Source organism: Balaenoptera physalus, assembly GCF_965194825.1.
Source record: "Balaenoptera physalus genome assembly, chromosome: 5".
Classification (NCBI taxonomy): domain Eukaryota; kingdom Metazoa; phylum Chordata; class Mammalia; order Artiodactyla; family Balaenopteridae; genus Balaenoptera; species Balaenoptera physalus.
In genome coordinates this window covers 30,780,948-30,802,536 of record NC_138884.1, presented here as the reverse complement: position 1 = coordinate 30,802,536, position 21,589 = coordinate 30,780,948, and the positions used below count along the sequence as shown (strand labels likewise).

Here is a 21,589-nt window from a genome sequence, read left to right as displayed (position 1 = left end):
GGCACGTGGGCTCAGTAGTTGTGGCTCGGGGGCTCTAGAGTGCAGGCTCAGTAGTTGTGGTGCATGGGCTTAGTTGCTCCGCGGCATATGTGATCTTCCCGGACCAGGGCTCGAACCCATGTCCCCTGCATTGGCAGGCAGATTCTTAACCACTGTGCCACCAGGGAAGTCCCAATAAAATGAAAAATTTTTTTAAGTTTATCTGGCATTTCTTTTTGAAAAACATTAAAACCTAGATTTTAGGTTTAGATTGTCATTCAGATAGATAAATCACTTACTATTTTCCAAGAAAAAAAGCTTTGTCTGATACTTGTGCAATGACTGATTTTCTTTTGTTAATATTCTTGTAGTTTATATAGAATCTGATTTATTGTTATGTGAGTTTGGATATATGAGGCATGGTTCTTGAAATAAAATATACCAGAAGCATTATGTTCTAAGCATTTAGAGTCTTTTCTTACTTGTATCAGCATGGTTTTTCATTGGCCCTATACATTTATACATGTCTAAATCTTATACACGTTTCTACAAATACTAAGATTGCAAATAATTCTATTTTTATTTTGTCTACAAGGATGGTACATGTTAAGTGCTTAACAACTGTAAAAATGGACCATGGTAAAAGTGCCCAATAACTGATAATGTTTATTATATTGTCATGCTCTCAGTGAGAAAAATGTTAATTATAAGTCAACTTTAGAATATATTCATTATAATAAATTATATTCATTGGGTGAAAACATAATCGGACTTTTCTTTTCTTGGCAGCAACTTGAATTGGTGGAACCAAGTGGCTGGATTCACGTTCCTTTAACTGATAATCATAAGAAGCCAACTCGCACATTCATGATACAGATTGCTGTTCTAGCCAATCATCAGAATGGAAGAGATACCCACATGAGACAAATTAAAATATACACACCTGTGGAAGAGAGCTCCATTGGTAAATTTCCTAGATGTACAACTATTGATTTCATGATGTATCGCTCAATAAGGTGACCTTGAAATAGAACAAAAGTCATTAAACATATCTTTATGTTGTCAGTAAATATTAAATCTGGTATCTTTATTGAAAAATGCATCAATCATTTTGCAATTTTTTATGCATTGAAAAGTATTTTATTGTAACTTTAATAAATAACATTTGGGTCATACTATGTTTATTTTCTTTAACATATAATAAAGCTCACATATTTTATAATTATTAAAATGAATTTGAGCCAATTGTTAAATTTTTCCTTATATCAAAAGAAAACCAGTTGAACTGAAAAGTTTTAAGATATACACAATTTTTTACTAACTAGGTAGTTATTTCATATAGTGATCATGCATTACAGTAATGATTTACTGCCTGTTTGGGAACAAAACTATGTTTTACCAATAGATATTATCTTTAATAGGCCAGAATATTATTTTTTTCTATCCAGAGGAAGCTTCTTCTATTAATACTAGGGCTTTTTAAAAACTGTGTCAAAATAAGCTTAGCACTCAGTGTGTGATGAGAACCATTCTGATCTGGGGAATGTAATTAATTGTGTCATAATTATTGTACTCCCATGAAATATTTTTAACCCTAGGGTTGTCTATATCCTGATATTATGTCAGCGATTACCAATATAATCTGTTGTTTATCCTAATTCTAATGCTGTTTATAGAATAGTTAGTTTCAAATTTGTGTCTGACACTGAAGCATTCCCTAAGGGATAATGTAGCTCACGAAAATTTTAAAAATATATGAAATTGTTCTTTACATATAAAAATATTTTAAAGTCCCTTAAATGAGTTTTCTTTCCATGGTTTAACATGAGTCGATTTGATTCTGTATATCTCCCCTGGCACCACCCGCTACCCCATATCTTTACTTTGGGGGAGACAGAACTTCTCCATATTGGCTCTTTTTTTTTTCCTTTTGTGGTTGTGCCGCATGGCTTGTGGGATCTTACTTCTCTGACCAGGGATCTAACCCGGGCCCTTGGCAGTGAGAGCATGGAGTCCTAACCACTGGACTGCCAGGGAATTCCCACCCTATATTGGCTCTTGTTTGGGAAAGATTCCTCAGAGGTTCTTGCATTACTGGGTAGACTGAAGTCTTAAATTAGCAAAGTTTAGGAAATAATTATGTGTTTGATTTATTCTGGCAGAGTACTAATTTACATGGATGCTATAAAAAATGAAGGTCTCATTTTTTTCACTCAGCAGACTCTCAGCTCTTTTTTCTATGAGTTCCACAAAGAGTTTGTCATTTTCATTCTGTTGTCTTTAAAGTAAGAAGCATGGTAAGTGACTGTATGATCACCAGAAAGTCTGTAACCAAAACTCATTTGAGATCAGTGAATTCCTCCCAAGCATAGATGTCGGATGCTGGGAAGGGTAGAAGAAAAACAGATAGATAGGAATTAAAGGAAAAGGAGAGAATCAAGAAAATAAGAAGGGCAATATATACTTGGCACTGTATTGATGTTCTGCGTTAGTCTGATAAGGAAAACATTCATGTAAACAACAGAGTCTTAGTCTAAGAAGCAGAGAAATCTAATAAAAAGTACAGGAAGTTTTATTAGTAATAATGTTACTACTTGCTAACTGCTTTTTAAAAATTTGCTTAAAAGAAAAAAGGAGGAGGACTAATTATCATTTACCTGATCCAGTCTGTTATTTCCTACTATTAATAGTTTGTGAAAAACTCCTAAAATTAGGAAGAATTAAGAAGAATATTGGGAAAATCAGTATGTTTTCTAGTTCTGCTCCCTTTCCCTGTTTTTCATAAGCCAGCTGAGCACCTCATTAGGCAAGGGAAAACTTGGTAGCCCAGGATTATAGAGGTAATGCTTCCCCTTATTTTAAGGATTATCTGAAGTTCTGATAGACCATGTATTACATTAACAACACATAATTATCTGAAGCAGTTTCATTTCTCTTTTGAAAGAGCAAATTATATAACCAACAAAAGATTTGTATCTAGAATATATAAAGAACTCTTCTTATCACTTAACAGGAAGAAGACAAAATCCCATTAAAGTGAGCAAAAGATTTAAACGATCATTTCATCAAAGAAGACATATGATTGGCAAATAAGCATATGAAAAGATGCTCAGCTTCATTGGATGTTAGTGAAATGCAAATTAAAATCATAATGAGATACCATTTCACAGCCACTAGAATGACTGTGGTTAAAATGACAGCAAGGAGGGGGAAGGGTAAGCTGGGACGAAGTGAGAGAGTGGCATGGACATATATATAATACCAAATGTAAAACAGATAGCTAGTGGGAAGCAGCCACATAGCACAGGGAGATCAGCTTGGTGCTTTGCGACCACCTAGAGCAGTGGGATAGGCAGGGTGGGAGGGAGATGTAAGAGGGAGAAGAAATGGGGATATCATGTATAGCTGATTCACTTTGTTATACAGCAGAAACTAACACAACATTGTAAAACAATTATACTCCAATAAAGATGTTAAAAAAAAAAAAGACAATTGCACGTGTTAGCAAAGATATGGAGGAAATGGACCTCATGTCAAACTGCTGATGAGGATGTAATTAGTGTATAACCACTTTGGAAAACAGTTTGGTAATTTCTTAAAAAGTTAAACGTATACCTGTGTATGGGTATTTACACAAGAGAAAAGAAAGCGTACGTCCGTGCAAAGACTTGCACATGAATGTTCATAGCAGCTTTATTTGTAGTACCTAAAAATTGGAAACAATGCAAATGTTGATCAATAGGAGAAGATATAAACAAATTGTGGTAAATCCATATAATAGGATACTACTCAGCGATAAAAATAAATGAACAGTTAATTAATGCATGCAACAACATGGATACATTTACAAAATAATTATGCTGAAAGAAAGAAACCACAAAAAAGAGTATATAGTGTATGATTCTAATTTTTTTAAAAAATTCTAGAAAGTACAAACTCATCAAGTGATAGAAAGCATATTAGTGGTTGCATAGGATGGGGAGCAGACAGAAGCAAGAAGGCGTGAATTATTTGGGGGGACGACAGAAATGTTCACTATCCTGACTGGTACTGGTTTCACAGCTACATACATATGCCAAAATTTATCAAACCATACATATGTGCAGTTTATTGCATGTCAATCATACCTTAATAAAGCTGATTTAAAAATAGCTTATTCTACCTGTTTCACATAGGAATCACCCAAAGAGGCTAGATTTGACATAGTTACATTTCTTACTGTATAGGATCTGAGAATAAGAGACTAACATTGAAAAGCCATTTTAACAGTTAATAAAACAATGACAGCAAATTCACGGATTCATCCGTAATCAGTATACTTTTTGAGTATTGATCAAACTGCAGTTATAAGATTTAAATATTTAAATTATTCACGTAATTGAAGTATTAGACACTTTAAAAATCAGCTTATTACTTGAGGAAATACTATCACAAGGAACTCTCTATAAAACTGTGGAATTTTAAAATACAGCAGTTCATTGAAGGCTAATAAATACCCAACTCTAAAAAGACTAATAGATATTGAATGTTGAATTAGACATAATAAGGAAACCAAAGTGAATCTGATGCAGACTTTGCTTTCCAGTTGCTTCTAGTCTACTAGGGGAAATAATAGGTCTCCGATAACCAGATCAGAAATTAGACTGGTAAGATTTCTAGCTGGTGGATGGAAAAGAGACAGTTACTTCCTATTCAGGAGTTAGAGGTGAAGCTAAAAGAAGGCATTGTGGAGGAGGTGGAATTTTAGAAAGACTATTTGTAATATCAGCTAGTTATTCACTTTTTAAGCCTATTCTCGAATCCAAACTATCATTGTTTTTACATGAATAACAATTAATTTGAAACAGATGATTTGTATGTTAGGAGTCCAGTGATGTTTTGTACATTTGCTCTCGTTTGAAAGGTTCCAACAATTAAAACACAGACCAATCTTGAAAAGTAATTTTAGACACCATGCCTTCTGTTCTTTTAGCCATTATGACTACTAGTTTAGTACAGCTTAATACACTGCAGTATAAATTTTTATGAGGATAAAATTTTATAACTCAAATACAAATATTTGATATGTTTCTAGTGTTTTAGAAAATTTTACTTTAAATTCTTTATAAAATGTTGGCTTATTATATGTCATTTTTAATTGAATTCTTGGTTCAATTACCTTTTAAAAATGATAAAAGTTACAAAATATGTTAAAGCATTAGGGAAAATAATACTTTGTAGTTGTGGTTATTTGGAAACACTTTTGCTTTGTGGAGCTTTTAAACCAAGTTAATCTTCTTTTGCCCACATTGTTTTGACTTTCCCCACTTCTACTATGACTCCCTAGAGTATGGTGTTTGGAAGTGTTTGCTGTACAAGGCTGTTTACCAGCCATCTACAAGGAAGCTCTCTGTGCTTCATGATCTGCCATTTAGTTGGGCCTGATTCTGTGCAGTGGTGTCTAGAAAGCGTTAGAGAGAGAAAGACAACAAAGGAAAAAGCCTCAGGGATTAGTTTATTAATTATCCATGGTAATGATTTATTCTCTTAACAGGACATATCTTAAGGCTAATTAATTACAACTCCCCCGCACTATAAATCTAAGAAAATGTCTATAACCCATGGCAATTTTGTATGAAAAGTTGAAATTATTTTTTAGTAATACTAACCAGTCTATATTTCAGTTTTATGTGAAAGTACCCTCCCTTTTTTCTATGGCTAATCCTGCCACCATTGTTTGTTCTCTTGTCCTTTCTGATTAAAAGAATCAATTTACTATTTTGCCAACATAGGCAAAATTACAATTACACCAACTTAAAGGTATTCTATCTGCTTATGAAATCTTTTTCTGAGTGAATTGGTATTTCAGGAAATGGTGTTTCACATCATGTATAATTGAAGCTCTAGTATTTACCATCTCAGTTGTTTTAATTACTGCATTTGTGGCCGTAAGCTTTCCACTGATGCAGTTCAATGGTGACCGTAAGATGTTTTTCCACTATGTATTTGCTTTTCCGGTGTTGAGAGCAAATTACGATTCTCTCCCTGTGGTCCTAGAAATAACTCCCCCAACTGTTTTTATAGACTTGATTCTGAGACTAGCTCTCCTCTGTACCCTGGCATTCATCTATAGCTGGAGATCCAGATTTTAACAGATCATTTCCTGTTATTACTATAGCAGTATCAAAATAGTGATCACTTACCAAGAAGCAAAGTATCCAAAACACTGAAGTAGAGAGTTCAGCCAGCTGTTTGTTTTTCAGCTGTTAAAATTTATAAGAATCACATGTTAAATGAATATGGAGACATAATGAAATAGAGGGTAGGCTCAGTAAAAGGAGGATGATAAAAAGCCATCCAGCTATTAAGTTATAACACACTCAGGTGTCTACCAAGACAAAGGAAAGGAATTTTACTATTTATCTTAAAACAGTGCTTATTTTTAAGGTAGCATTCAATAACTGACAGGAGATGCAAGGAAGTCCTTATCATGAAATTCAGAAGTCTTCTTTCATTTTTTTCCATCATCCAGGCTGTTTAGAACAAAATTCATCATTTCTTTCTTGAAATGTTCAACTGTTAGACTGGTATTTGGGTGTAATTTTGACTCTTCTCCTTCATCTCTACATACTCAGTAACTGTAAGCCCTGCAGATTCTTTTTCCACATTAATTATCACTTTTGGTTTCACCCCATTCACATCATTCTAGGTCAGTTCAGTCTTACCAGAAAAGAAACGACACCGGATAAAACTTTCTAATGTTGCAAACTGGAATAGATGCTAAGCGCTCTGTAAGTTCTTTAATACACATGCACATTTCCAGAGGTAGGAAATGAGTATCACGCTAAATGAGAAGCTCCAGTGCTCTCTTACCCTGTCCAACTAGTTCTAAGCCAGTCTACTAGACCCACTCTTACTCCTGATTTCTAGTTCTGAATCCCTTAGCTGCCGGTAGCTACTTCTTGTTTGTTCTCTCTTGGCTCTTTGGAATTTCATGATAAGGACTGTTTTTGTAGCTCCAAACTTGTCTCCCTCAGTGTTGTTTCCTTAGGCCACGTTGGGTAAGTTTTCTTTATTTTGATCAACGGAATAGTACTCTCTATCCTATACTATCTCTAACAACATAGCTGATCATGTTAGTAACACTGTGCCGATGAAGAAAGATAAATACAGTTTGGCATATGACATTTACTAAGGCTGGAAAGCATGCAATACATTTTATAAAGATACGTTTAGAGGGGAATAATCCACATGTCATTTTGTCATTATTAAGGATACGTGATTACTCATCCCTATTAAATAAAAAAGATGTTGACTCTACAATGCTGTGATCAGTTGTACTGCATATAGTCTCCAGGAGAAAAATATTGCATGTTTTTTCAAACAATCAACATATACGATTGAATGCCTTATATCCTGTGTAGAATACAAATAAGTAGAAAACATGTTTCCTATTCAGAAAGAATTTACAGTCTAGCTGATGATAGCTAGGAACACAGAGACATTCACACATACTTAACAAAAGGTAGTATTGACTGAAACAGATAAGTATTATTTTAATAAGGACAAATATCACCAATGCCCAGGGTTGTCAGTAAGGTTCTTATGGAAGAGAGAGAAATTCATGTACATAGGGGTATCTGAAGAGGCCTTCTTCTTAGGTTATGTACAAGTTGAGAAATAGTGAAGATGAAGGTCAAAGTATCACCTTCTTTTCTAATAGACAACAGATTGAGGGACGTGTTTTTAAGTCTTAGCTAATTTGGGCTTTTCTAATAACGAATCCTTAAGATTCATGTCATAGCTGGTTGCACTGAATGGGTCGGGGAGCTCCCTAGAAGGAGAATGGAACTGAGCCATATAGCTTCAATTATTCTTCCTATATTTACAAATCAAATGTTTACCTCCTTGGGGATGGAGTAAAGGGGTGGAGAGAGGCTCTGAGTAAAGGAACTGAGTTTCCTTTTAGTTGGGAATCATCAGGAGTGGGGAAGAAGTGTTCCTAAATTTACACTCTGGTTCCAGAACAATGTGTAGATTTAAGTGGAGAGAGATAAAATGGGAGAGCATTTTAGGCATGGAAAGCTGTACACATTTGTGAAGGAATGAGGTTATATTCAGACTACAGTAAGCAGGGTGTTAACTTTAGTAACTATGTAACATCAAGTTACAAGATGGAAGAAAGGTAGGGCAGGGTGGGGTCAAAGTTTAATCTTACCCTGTTATGTATAGGGTAACTATAGTTTTATACCCGTACCCTTATATTCCTCTTATATTTAATGTTACATTAAAACTTTGGAGGAGAAAAGATGCAATGTGGGCAGCCTAACACCCACCACCATTATAAGTTGTGACGGAGACTATGGAATTAGAAACTATCCTTTGAAACTAGTGTTATGTAAGTCAAAACATTTAGTTAATATTTGTCTTACATAATTAAGATTGGACCTTGGAGAACACTATCAGAAGTTTGCCTGGATAAATAGTTGGGTGGAAATCTGTGCTTTTCCAAAGGGCATTCCTCAGAGGATGATGCTTGTGGAATCACGGAAATGTCCACCCAATTTGGATCCACTGTGCCAGGTTCCCTCCTTCCATTCCAGAGGTTTAGATAATAAAAGAAATTCTTAGAAAAATCCGCTTGTAAGCAAGACCATCAGAAATCATACATAGCCCCAAATAAGGCTCTCAAGTGGCCATTATAAAAAATTTGAGTTCTTGGAATATGGCGTGTTATGTGTTTAAACAAAATCATTAGTAGAAATACAACTTGATTCCTTTGGGTCCAATTTGTGCTTGTCTTACATCTAATTACTTTTGGATTCAAAAATAAGAAAGACTTCTTTTAGAAATGAAGTCTTTGAAACAGTATTATTCATACTATAATCCCTTTTAAAGATATGTCAACTGAATCATGAAATGTACTAATGATATGAAGAAACAATATAGTGTAAGCACAGTTTCTTGTTTTAAATAATAGTAACCATTTTGCATATGCTGTTTGTGTAGCTAGTGAATATAATAAGAGGAAATATTATTTTAATGGAAAGGTCCTGTGTGTGAAATTTTCTATTATTTGCAAGCTAAAAGGAAGTGACTCAGTAATATGGGAATTATATGAGGACTTGAATCCTATCTATGTAATCTTTGGCCAATTTTATCAGCCTTTTTCTTTTTAACTGTGTGTGTGTGTGTGTGTGTGTATAGCATAACGTATATACAGTGAAATGCACCAAACACTAGCTCAATGAGTAAGGTCAATGTGGACACCCATGTCCATGCCAACGGGTAACATACCTTCTTGGAAGCCCTCTTCATGTCCCATCTCAACGGCTATTCCCTTCCTCCTTTCCAAGATTACCCTCTACCCCTAATCAAAGGGTGTAGCTAAGTTTTACCTATGTTTAGTGTAAAATAATATACATTATATCCATATGTATATACAAATGTGCAATATATTTGCTTTTGTATTGGTTTCCTTTTACTCAGCATGATTTTTGTAGTATATATTTAGCATGTAGCTATAGTCTGTTCATTTTTACTGCTATATATCTAGTATTCTATTGTAGTAATATACCATAATTTATTTATTCACTCTACTGATGTTGGTTATTGTATTTTCCCATTTGAAGCTATTACAAAATAATGCTGTTATGAAATTCTAGTACCTGTCTTTTGACTCATATCGTATGTGCATTTCCATTAGATATGTATATAGGAGCCATATAGTACCTTGCACAGAGGGTATACGTATGCCCATTGTTTGTAGATAATGCCTGATCATTTTCCAAAGTGTATGTATCCATTCACATGTCAACAGCAGGGAATAAGAGCCCTGCTGTTCCATATGTTCACCAATCTTTAGTATTGTTGATCTTTTAAATTTTAGCCACTTTGGTGAATGTAGTGTTACCTTATTGTAGTTTTAATTTTCTGTTCCCTAATAACGAATGAGGTCAAGCCACTTTTCATATGTTTGTTGTCTATTTGGGTCGCCTCTTCTGTGAAGTATTCTAGTCTTTTGCTCATTTAAAAAATTTGTCTTTATTTTCCTTATCGATCTATAAAAGTGCTTCACATATTCTGGTTATAAATGCTCTGACAGTTATAAATGTTGTAACTATTTTCCCCTACTCTGTGGTTTGCCTTTTCATTCTCTTAAAGATGGGATCTCTTAATGAACAGAAATTATTTTTAATGTAAACCAATTTAATAATCCTTTCCATGATGTTAAGTGTTTTTTGGTGCAGTAAGAAGTCTTTGGCAACCTGAGCATTATGAAGATATCCTCTTACATTATCTTCTAAAAGCTTTATTTGCTTTGTTGTAGATTTAGATCTGCAGTCCACCTTAGATGATAGGACTTATATTTCAATTTTTTTCTTCTCTATATGGATATCCAGTCGACCCAGCACCATTCACTGAAGACTGTAATTTCCCATTGCTCTACAATGTCACCTTTATTTCAAATCAAGTGTCTATATGTATATGGTATATTTTTGAGCTCTCTATGCTATCCAATTTGTCTATTCTTGCATCAAAACCATACTGTCTTTATTACTGTTGATTTGTAATACAGTTTTTAAACATCTTTATTGTAGTATAATTGCTTTACAATGGTGTGTTAGATTCTGCTTTATAACAAAGTGAATCAGCTCTACATATACATATATCCCCATATCTCCTCCCTCTTGCGTCTCCCTCCCACCCTCCCTATCCCACGCCTCTAGGTGGTCACAAAGCACCGAGCTGATCTCCCTGTGCTATGCAGCTGCTTCCCACTAGCTATCTATTTTACATTTGGTGGTATATATAAGTCCATGTCACTCTCTCACTTCGTCCCAGCTTACCCTTCCCCCTCCCCGGGTCCTCAAGTCCGTTCTCTGTGTCTGTGTCTTTATTCCTGTCCTGCCCCTAGGTTCTTCAGAACCATTTTTTTTTTTAAATTAAGATTCCGTATATATGTGTTAGCATATGGTTTTTGTTTTCCTCTTTCTAACTTACTTCACTCTGTATGACACACTCTAGGTCCATCCACCTCACTACAAATAACTCAATTTCATTTCTTTTTATGGCTGAGTAATATTCCATTGTATATATGTGCCACATCTTCTTTATACATTCATCTGTCGATGGACACCTAGGTTGCTTCCATGTCCTGGCTATTGTAAATAGAGCTGCAATGAACATTGTGGTGCATGACTCTTTTTGAATTATGGTTTTCTCAGGCTATATTCCCAGTAGAGGGATTGCTGGGTCATATGGTAGTTCTGTTTTTAGTTTTTTAAGGAACCTCCATACTGCTCTCCATAGTGGCTATATCAATCTACATTCCCACCAACAGTGCAAGAGGGTTCCCTTTTCTCCACACCCTCTCCAGCATTTACTGTTTGTAGATTTTTGATGATGGCCACTCTGACTGGTGTGAGGTGATACCTCATTGGAGTTTTGATTTGCATTTCTCTAATGATTAATGATGTTGAGCATTCTTTCATTTGTTTGTTGGCAATCTGTATATCTTCTTTGGAGAAATGTCTATTTAGGTCTTGTGCCCATTTTTGGCTTGGGTTCTTTGTTTTATTGCTATTGAGCTGCATGAGCTGCTTCTAAATTTTGGAGATTAATCCTTTGTCAGTTGCTTCGTTTACAAATATTTTCTCCCATTCTGAGGGTTGTCTTTTTCTCTTGTTTATGGTTTCCTTTGCTGTGCAAAAGCTTTTAAGTTTCATTAGGTCCCATTTGTTTATTTTTGTTTTTATTTCCATTTCTCTAGGAGGTGGCTGAAAAAGGATCTTGCTGTGATTTATGTCCTAGAGTGTTCTACCTATCTTTTCCTCTAACAGTTTGATAGTGTCTGGGCTTACATTTAGGTCTTTAATCCATTTTGAGTTTATTTTTGTGTACGGTGTTAGGGAGTGTTCTAATGTCATTCTTTTAAGTGTAGCTGTCCGGTTTTCCCAGCACCACTTATTGAAGAGGCTGTCTTTTCTCCATCGCGTATTCTTGCCTCCTTTGTCAAAGATAAGGTGACCATATGTGCGTGGGTTTATCTCTGGGCTTTCTATCCTATTCCATTGATGTATATTTCTGTTTTGGTGCCAGTACCATACTGTCTTGATTACTGTAGCTTTGTAGTATAGTCTGAAGTCCGGGAGCCTGATTCCTCCAGCTCCGTTTTTCTTTTTCTCAAGATTGCTTTGGCTATTCGGGGTCTTTTGTGTTTCCATACAAATTGTGAAATTTTTTTGTTCTAGTTCTGTGAAAAAATGCCATTGGTAGTTTGATAGGGATTGCATTGAATCTGTACATTGCTTTGGGTAGTATAGTCATTTTCACAATGTTGATTCTTCCAATCCAATAACATGCTATATCTCTCCATCTGATTGTATCATCTTTACTTTCTTTCATCAGTGTCTTATAGTTTTCTGCATACAGGGCTTTTGTCTCCTTAGGTAGGTTTATTCCTAGGTCTTTCATTCTTTTTGTTGCAATGGTAAATGGGAGTGTTTCCTTAATTTCTCTTACAGATTTTTTATCATTAGTGTATAGGAATGCAAGAGATTTCTGTGCATTAATTTTGTATCCTGCTACTTTACCAAATTCATTGATTAGCTCCAGTAGTTTTCTGGTAGCATCTTTAGGATTCTCTGTGTATAGTATCATTCATCTGCCAACAGTGACAGCTTTACTTCTTCTTTTCCGATTTGGATTCCTTTTATTTCTTTTTCTTCTGTGATTGCTGTGGCTAAAACTTCCAAAACTATGTTGAATAATAGTGGTGAGAATGGGCAACCTTGTCTTGTTCCTGATCTTAGTGGAAATGGTTTCAGTTTTTCACCTTTGAGAATGATGTTGGCTGTGGGTTTGTCATATATGGCCTTTATTATGTTGAGGTAAGTTCCCTCTATGCCTACTTTCTGGAGGGTTTTTATCATAAATGGGTGTTGAATTTTTTCAAAAGCTTTTTCTGTGTCTATTGAGATGATCCTATGGTTTTTCTCTGTCAGTTTGTTAATATAGTGTATCACATTGATTGATTTGCGTATATTGAAGAATCCTTGCATTCCTGGGATAAACCCCACTTGATCATGGTGTATGATCATTTTAATGTGCTGTTGGATTCTGTTTGCTAGTATTTTGTTGAGGATTTTTGTATCTATGTTCATCAGTGATATTGGCCTGTAGGTCTCTTTCTTTGTGACATCTTTGTCTGGTTTTGATATCGGGGTGATGGTGGCCTCATAGAATGAGTTTGGGAGTGTTCCTCCCTCTGCTATGTTTTGGAGGAGTTTGAGAAGGATAGGTGTTAGCTCTTATCTAAATGTTGGTTAGAATTCGCCTGTGAAGCCATCTGTCCTGGGCTTTTGTTTGTTGGAAGATTTTAAATCACAGTCTCAATTTCAGTGCTTGTGATTGGTCTGTTTATATTTTCTATTTCTTCCTGGTTCAGTCTCGGAAAGTTGTGCTTTTCTAAGAACGTGTACATTTATTCCAGGTTGTCCATTTTATTGGCATATATTTGCTTGTAGTAATCTCTCATGATCCTTTGTATTTCTGCAGTGTCAGTTGTTACTTCTCCTTTCTCATTTCTAATTCTATTGATTTGAGTCTTCTCCCTTTTTTTCTTGATGATTCTGGCTAATGGTTTATCAATTTTGTTTATTTTCTCAAAGAACCAGCTTTTAGTTTTATTGCTCTTTGCTATAGTTTCCTTCATTTCTTTTTCATTTATTTCTCATCTGATCTTTATGATTTCTTTCCTTCTGCTAACTTTGGCGTTGTTTTGTTCTTCTTTCTCTAATTGCTTTAGGTGTAAGGTTAGGTTGTTTATTTGAGATTTTTCTTGTTTCTTGCGGTAGGATTTTACTGCTATAAACTTCCCTCTTAGAACTGCTTTTGCTGCATCCCATAGGTTTGGGGTCATCGTGTTTTCATTGTCATTTGTTTCTAGGTATTTTTTGATTTCCTCTTTGATTTCTTCAGTGATCTCTTGGTTATTAAGTAGTGTATTGTTTAGCCTCCATGTGTTTGTATTTTTTACAGATCTTTTCCTGTAATTGATATCTAGTCTCTAGCTTTGTGGTCAGAAAAGATACTTGATATGATTTCCATTTTCTTAAATTTAACAAGGCTTGATTTGTGACCCAAGATATGATCTGTCCTGGAGAATGTTCCATGAGCGCTTGAGAAGAAAGTGTATTCTGTTGTTTTTGGATGGAATGTCCTATAAATATCAAGTAAATCCATCTTGTTTAATGTATCATTTAAAGCTTGTGTTTCCTTTTATATTTTCATTTTGGATGATCTGTCCATTGGTGAAGGTGGGGCGTTAAAGTCCCCTACTATGACTGTGTTACTGTCCATTTCCCCTTTCATGGCTGTTAGCATTTGCCTTATGTATTGAGGTGCTCCTATGTTGGGTGCATAAATATTTACAATTGTTATATCTTCTTCTTGGATTGATCCCTTGATCATTATGTACTGTCCTTCTTTGTCTCTTGTAATAGTCTTTATTTTAAAGTCTATTTTGTCTGATATGAGAATTGCTACTCCAGCTTTCTTTTGATTTCCACTTGCATGGAATATCTTTTTCCATCCCCTCACTTTCAGTCTGTATGTGTCCCTTGGTCTGAAGTGGGTCTCTTGTAGACAGCATATATGTGGGTCTTGTTTTTGTATATATTCAGCCAATCTGTGTCTTTTGGTTGGAGCATTTAATCCCTTTACATTCAAGCTTATTATCAATATGTATGTTCCTATTACCATTTTCTTAATTGTTTTGAGTTTGTTTTTATAGGTCTTTTCCTTCTCTTGTGTTTCCCACCTAGAGAAGTTCCTTTATCATTTGTTGTAAAGCTGGTTTGGTGATGCTGAATTCTCTTAGCTTTTGCTTGTCTGTAATGGTTTTAATTTCTCCATCGAATCTGAATGAGATCCTTCCTGGGTAGAGTAATCTTGGTTGTAGGTTTTTCTTTCATCACTTTAAATATGTGCCACTCCCTTCTGGCTTGCAGAGTTTCTGCTGAAACATCAGCTGTTAACCTTATGGGGATTCCCTTGTATGTTATTTGTTGTTTTTACCTTGCTGCTTTTAATATTTTTTCTTTGTATTTAATTTTTGATAGTTTGATTAATATGTGTCTTGGCGTGTTTCCCCTTGGATTTATCCTGTATAGGACTCTCTGCACTTCCTGGTCTTGATTAACTATTTCCTTTCCCATATTAGGGAAGTTTTCAACTATAATCTTTTCAAATAGTTTCTCAGTCCCTTTCTTTCTCTCTTCTTCTTCTGGGACCCTGTAATTCGAATGTTGGTGCGTTTAGTGTTGTCCCAGAGGTCTCTGAGACTGTCCCCAATTCTTTTCATTCTATTTTCTTTATTCTGCTCTGTGGTAGTTATTTCCACCATTTTGTCTTCCAGATCACTTATCCTTTCTTCTGCCTCAGTTATTCTGCTACTTATTTCTTTCAAAGAATTTTAAATTTAATGTATTGTGTTGTTCATCATTGTTTGTTTGCTCTTTAGTTCTTGTAGGTCCTTGTTAAATGTTTCTTGTATTTTCTCCATTCTATTTCCAAGATTTTGGATCATCTTTGCTATCATTGCTCTGAATTCTTTTTCAGGTAGACTGCCTATTTCCTCTTCATTTGTTTGGTCTGGTGGGTTTTTACCTTGCTCCTTCATCCTCTGTGTGTTTCTCTGTCTTCTCATTTTGCTTAACTTACTGTGTTTGGGGTCTCCTTTTCACAGGTTGCAGGTTCATAATTCCTGTTGTTTTTGGTTTCTGCCCCCAGTTGGTAAGGTTGGTTCAGTGGGTTGTGTAGGCTTCCTGGTGGAGGGAACTAGTGCCTGTGTTCTGGTGGATGAGGCTGGATCTTTCTGGTGAGCAGGTCCACATCCGGTGGTGTGTTTTGGGATGTCTGTGACCTTATTATGATTTTAGGTAGCCTCTCTGCTAATGAGTGGGGTTGTGTTCCTGTCTTGCTAGCTGTTTGGCATAGGTTGTCCAGCACTGTAGCTTGCTGGTCGTTGAGAGGAGCTGGGTCTTAGTGTTGAGACGGAGATCTCTGGGAGAGCTTTCGCCATTTGATATTACATGGAGCTGGGAGGTCTCTGGTGGACCAATGTCCTGAACTTGGCTCTCCCACCTCAAAGGCACAGGCCTGACACCCAGCCACAGCACCAAAACCCTGTCAGCCACATGGCTCAGAAGAAAAGGGAGAAAAAAAGAAAGAAAGAAAAATAAAATAAAATAAAATAATTAAAATAATAAATAAAAATAATTATTGAAAATTTAAAAAGTTAAAAAGTAATAAAGAAAAAAAGAAAAACAAAAAAAGAAAGCAAGAAGAGAGCAACCCAACCAAAAAACAAATCCACCAACGATAACAAGTGCTAAAGTCTATAATAAAAAATTTAAAAAGGACAGACAGAACCCTAGGACAAATGGTAAAAGCAAAACTATATAGACAAAATCACAGACACAAGCATACACATACACACTCACAAAAAGAGAAAAAGGAAAAAAATATAAATATCGTTGCTCCCAAAGTCCACTGCCTCAATTTTGGGATGATACGTTTTCTATTCAGGTATTCCACAGATGCAGGGTACATCAATGTGATTGTGGAGATTTAATCTGCTGCTCCTGAGACTGCTGGGAGAAATTTCCCTTTCTCTTCCTTGTTCGCACAGCTCCTGGGGTTCAGCTTTGGATTGGCCCCGCTTCTGTGTGTAAGTCGCCTGAGGGCGTCTGTTCTTCACTCAGACAGGACGGGGTTAAAGGAGCAGCTGATTAGGGGTCTCTGGCTCACTCAGGCTGGGGGAGGGAGGGGTACTGATGCGGGGCGAGCCTGCGGCGGCAGAGGCCACCATGACGTTGCAACAGCCTGAGGCACGCCGTGTGTTCTCCAGGGGAAGTTGTCCCTGGATCACGGGACCCTGGCAGTGGCGGGCTGCACAGGCTCCCGGGAGGGGAGGTGTGGATAGTGACCTGTGCATGCACACAGGCTTCTGGGCGGCTGCAGCAGCAGCCTTAGCGTCTCATGCCCGTCTCTGGTGTCCACGCTGATAGCCGCGGCTCGCGCCCATCTCTAGAGCTCATTTAGGCGGTACTCTGAATCCCGTCTCCTCGCGCACCCCGAAACAATGGTCTCTTGCCTCTTCGGCAGCTCCAGACTTTTTCCCGGACTCCCTCCTGGCTAACTGTGGCACACTAGCCCCCTTCAGGCTGTGTTCATGCAGCCAACCCCAGTCCTCTCCCTGGGATCCAACCTCCGAAACCCAAGCCTCAGCTCCCAGCCCCCGCCCACCCTGGCAGCTGAGCAGACAAGCCTCTTGGTCTGGTGAGTGCTGGTCGGCACCGATCCTCTGTGCAGGAATCTCTCCACTTTGCCCTCTGCACCCCTGTTGCTGCGCTCTCCTCCGTGACTCTGAACCTTCCCCCCTCCGCCACCTGCAGTCTCCGCCAGCGAAGGGCCTTCCTAGTGTGTGGAAACCTTTCCCCCTTCACAGCTCCCTCCCACCGGTGCAGGTCCCATCCCTATTCTTTTGTCTCTGTTTTTCCTTTTTTCTTTTTGCCCTGCCCAGGTAAGTGGGGAGTTTCTTGCCTTTTGGGAAGTCTGAGGTCTTCTGCCAGCGTTCAGTAGGTGTTCTGTAGGGGCTGTTCCACATGTAGATGTATTTCTGATGTATTTGTGGGGAGGAAGGTGATCTCCACGTCTTACTCTTCTGCCATCTTGAAGGTCTCCTCTGTAATACATTTTTATATCAGATATATCAAGTTCATCTGTTCTTCCTTAACACTGTCTCAACTCTTCTTGGTATTTTTCATTATCATGATATACATTTTAAATTCAGCTTATCAGGGTACATGCATGCACACGTGGACACACACACACACACAAACTGGATAGAATTTTTATTGGGATTGCTTTGAATCTATAGATCAATTTGATAACTTACACCTTTACAATATTGTCTTCTAAGTTACAGAAGACTCCATGTTTTTGCCTTTAATTTCTTTCCATGATGTTTTATAGTTTTCTAGGGAGACATCTTGTACATCTTTTGTAGATTTATTTCTAGGAAGTTGATATTTTTTGATGCTTTTATGGATGATAATTTTTTTTTAAAGTTTTGGTAAATTGAAATAAAATTGATATTTTATCTTGACTTTATATCTAGCAACTTTCAAATTTACCTCTTAATTAGAATTTTCTGTAGATTCTTTTGGATTTTTTTTACATTTCTAAATGATGTCTATTTTATTTCTTCTTTTCCTTTCCTTGTACCTTTTATTTATTTTATTTCCTTATTGTACTAGCTATGTCCTCCTGTAATGTATTGAAGTCTGAGATGTTAAATTAAAAACATTTAGAGCAGTCATTCTTATCTTGTTTCTGATCCCAATGAGAAAGCTTTCAAGATTTCACCATTTTTGTATGATGTTTGCTTCGGTTGTTTTGTTTGTTTGTTTTTTGGTTTTTTTTTTTAGAAACTCTTAATAAGATTAATGCTAGTCCTCTGTATTTCTAGTTTACCAAAATTTTTTGTTCATTTTTAAATCATGAATGAATATTGAGTATATAAAATGATTTTCTAGCACCTGTTGAAATATCCCTAAGATTTTTTTCTTTATTTTATAGTATGTTGAATTATATTGGATGATTTTTTTACTGTTAAATCAACCATCTTTCCTGGAATAAATCCAACTTTAATATAGGCATTATCCTTTTTATGAATCACTGGATTTGCTAAAAATTAGTTTAAGTCTTTTTCATCATGAGTGAGTTGACCTGTGATATTCCTTTTCTGTACCATCCTTGTCATTTTTTTGGCTTCACAAAATGAACGGGACAGTTTAAAATTTTTTCTGTTTTGTGGAAAAGTTTGTGTGAGATTAGAATAATTCCTTAAATGATTTATAAAATTTACTGTGAAGACATAATTTTAGGTTTGATTTCTGATTCTAAATAGATGGAGAACTATTCAGATCTTTGCACTTCCTTTTGTGTAAGTTTTAATAATTTGTATTTTCCTGGGAATTTATCCATTTTTATCTACATTTTCAAATTTATTGGCATAACATTATTCATAGTGTCATTTTATGATATTTAGACTGTCTGAAGGATCTGTAGTGTTAGATTTCTCATCATTCCTGACTTTGGTTACTTGTGATGTCTCATTTTTCCTCTTGTCAGTCTCAGTAGAAACTTATCAATTCTGTTAGTCTTTTTGAAGAATTAACTTTGAGTTTTATTTATCTTCTCTATTGTGCATATTTGTTCATTTCATAATTTCTAATCTTTATTATTGTCTTCTATTTTCTTGGGCTTAATTTGCCTTATGTTTCTAAGTGTTTGAGATGTTTACTTAGATTAATGATTTGCAGCGTTCTTCTCTAAAATATGCACTTAGAGTGGTAAATTTCCCTCCAAGCACAGCTCTAGTTGGTTTGATATGTTTTAATACATAATTATCCATTATCTTCAGTTAGAATATTTTCTAATTACTGTAAGAAGGTTTCTCTTTGGCCCATGGGTTATTTAGAAGTACATTTCTTACTTTTCTGTTCAAATATATGGGGATTTTCAGAGTATTATTTTATCATTGATTTCTAGCACAATTACTCTGTGGAAGGAGAATATTTTTTGAAATTCATTGAAACTTGCTTTAATAGCCCAGCATGTGCTCAATTTTTATTCATGTTTCATACAAATCATATTTATTCTGTGTTTTTTTAGGTGCAATCCTCCATATATATGTCAATTAGGTCAGGTTTATTAATTGTGTTGTCCAGTATTATATATTCTACTGATTATTTTGTCTGCTTATTCTATCCATCAATAAGAAAGTTGTATGAAAATCTTCCACATGATTGTGCATTTGTCTACTCTTTCTAATAATTCTGTCAATTTTCTCTTTATATATTTTGAGGCTGTGTTATTAAGTACATACACACTTAGAATTACTATATCTTTCTGATCAATCAAACATGTATTATGAAGTGTACTTCTTTGTTGCTAGTAATGTTTTTGGCCATAAAGTCTGCTTTGTTTGATTTAATAAAGCTATGCTAGTTTTCTTTTGATTAGTATTTGAGTGCTATATCTTTTTCCATTCCTTAACTTTCCACCATTTCATTCCTTATATTTCTTACATGTTTTCTGTAAATATAATATAATATAATTGGGTTTTTTTTTTTTCCCTGACTCAGTTTGACTCTCTGCTAGGAATAAATCTATGCAGCTTATTTGGAAGATATTGCCTCTCAGACCATTGCAAGTAAACATCTTGGAGAGAGATGAGAAAAAACTTTAGAAAGATACTCTTGGGCCAGATTTTGGAGGGTTTTTTAAAACGAAGTAAAAGGTTTGGCCTGTATCTTCTTTCAGGGAAACATTGACGGATTTTGAACAGATAGGTGAGTGATATGTGTTTTAAGAAGATTAAATTAGTAAGATTCAACTGGAGCAGGAAGCACCGGAGGCAGTAAAGATAGGTTCTGAAACCTTTTAAATAATGTAGCGTCTAGAACAATGGTACTTGATACATGGTAAGCTTACAGTCAAATACTTAATGATTAAATGATAAACCCAGGTGTGGTGTGATGAGGGGCCAAATAGGAAGTGGCAAAAATAACTGGAAATATAAAATAGACAAGATTCATTGTCTATTTACCTGTGGCTAGGCCAAAAGTTTAAGTTTAGGTTAAACATAATCAACAAACAGATATTGATATCAGGCTAAGATGTTTATATAGGTGTCTACTGTGTGGGGGCCTCAGAAGAATAAATTAGGTACGGAGACAATGGTGAATATATTGATCATTAATTTATAAAGCATTACAAACAGTTACATATAGGGAAAATTATTAAGATGAGTAAAACATTTTTCTTCACCACCACCTCTCCCAACATTCAAACTACCCTGTTAGCTTTGATATGTAGGCCAATATTCTCCAGATCCTATATAGGTAGTTTCTTGCTCTACATCAATGTTTTTGTAGGTACTTTTGAGGAAGGAGCCTCAATTTACACATTTCCAAAAGGAATTTGTAATAGTTATCAGAATTTGGGGGAATTTTAGACTAATTAGTTATAATTCTCTTGGTTATGGTTATTTAGTAGTCTCTAACAGCTATTTCTATTGTGTTAATTTCTTGGGTTTTAATCTGCTGTTTTTGGGCTACACAATCTACCTATAGTGTGTAGATAGATAGATAGATAGATATAGATATAGATATATGTTTTCCCTATAGATATATGTTTTCCCTTGTTTTTAAATCTTGGATTGTGAGTTTATCTTCAGCAAGGCTTTATCTATAAATTCCTGTGCAGTCTGGGTTAAGAAGGTTATCCCAGGATAGCTTGAGGTTTACTTTTGTATGTCTAGGGGATCCCTGGCTTAGGATTTCGTCTTTTGTAATTTCTTGACTTGTGGCTTCGTAGAAGACATGTGACATAAATTCAGTCCTCTGTGTTGTGCAGGCCCGTATTATGAATTCTCAAGAGATTTATTTTCCCCACTCAGAGCCCAAGCACAGGTAAGATAGTTTCCCTATTGTCTTTTGTTTTCTTTTGCTGGTGGACAGATTTTTTTTCTCCCGAGAGTTTAGCACTTCCAGCT

General features: G+C 35.7%; 1 protein-coding gene across 4 annotated transcripts in view; it reads left to right on the top strand.

The window, feature by feature from the left end:
* Positions 1-21,589, top strand: part of ANAPC10 (anaphase promoting complex subunit 10) — a 106,484-nt gene that overhangs the window by 74,425 nt on the left and 10,470 nt on the right. For 2 of the 4 annotated variants that reach the window (XM_082463475.1, XM_082463474.1), the window contains exon 5: positions 769-11,087. The exons of 1 other annotated variant lie outside the window; for it this stretch is intronic. In XM_082463475.1, coding sequence (XP_082319601.1) covers positions 769-999 — 231 coding nt within the window. In that variant the 3' untranslated portion in view covers positions 1,000-11,087. Of the gene's footprint in view, positions 1-768; positions 11,088-21,589 lie in introns of those variants that run through there. One more of the 4 variants, XR_014264086.1, reaches the window with a different exon arrangement.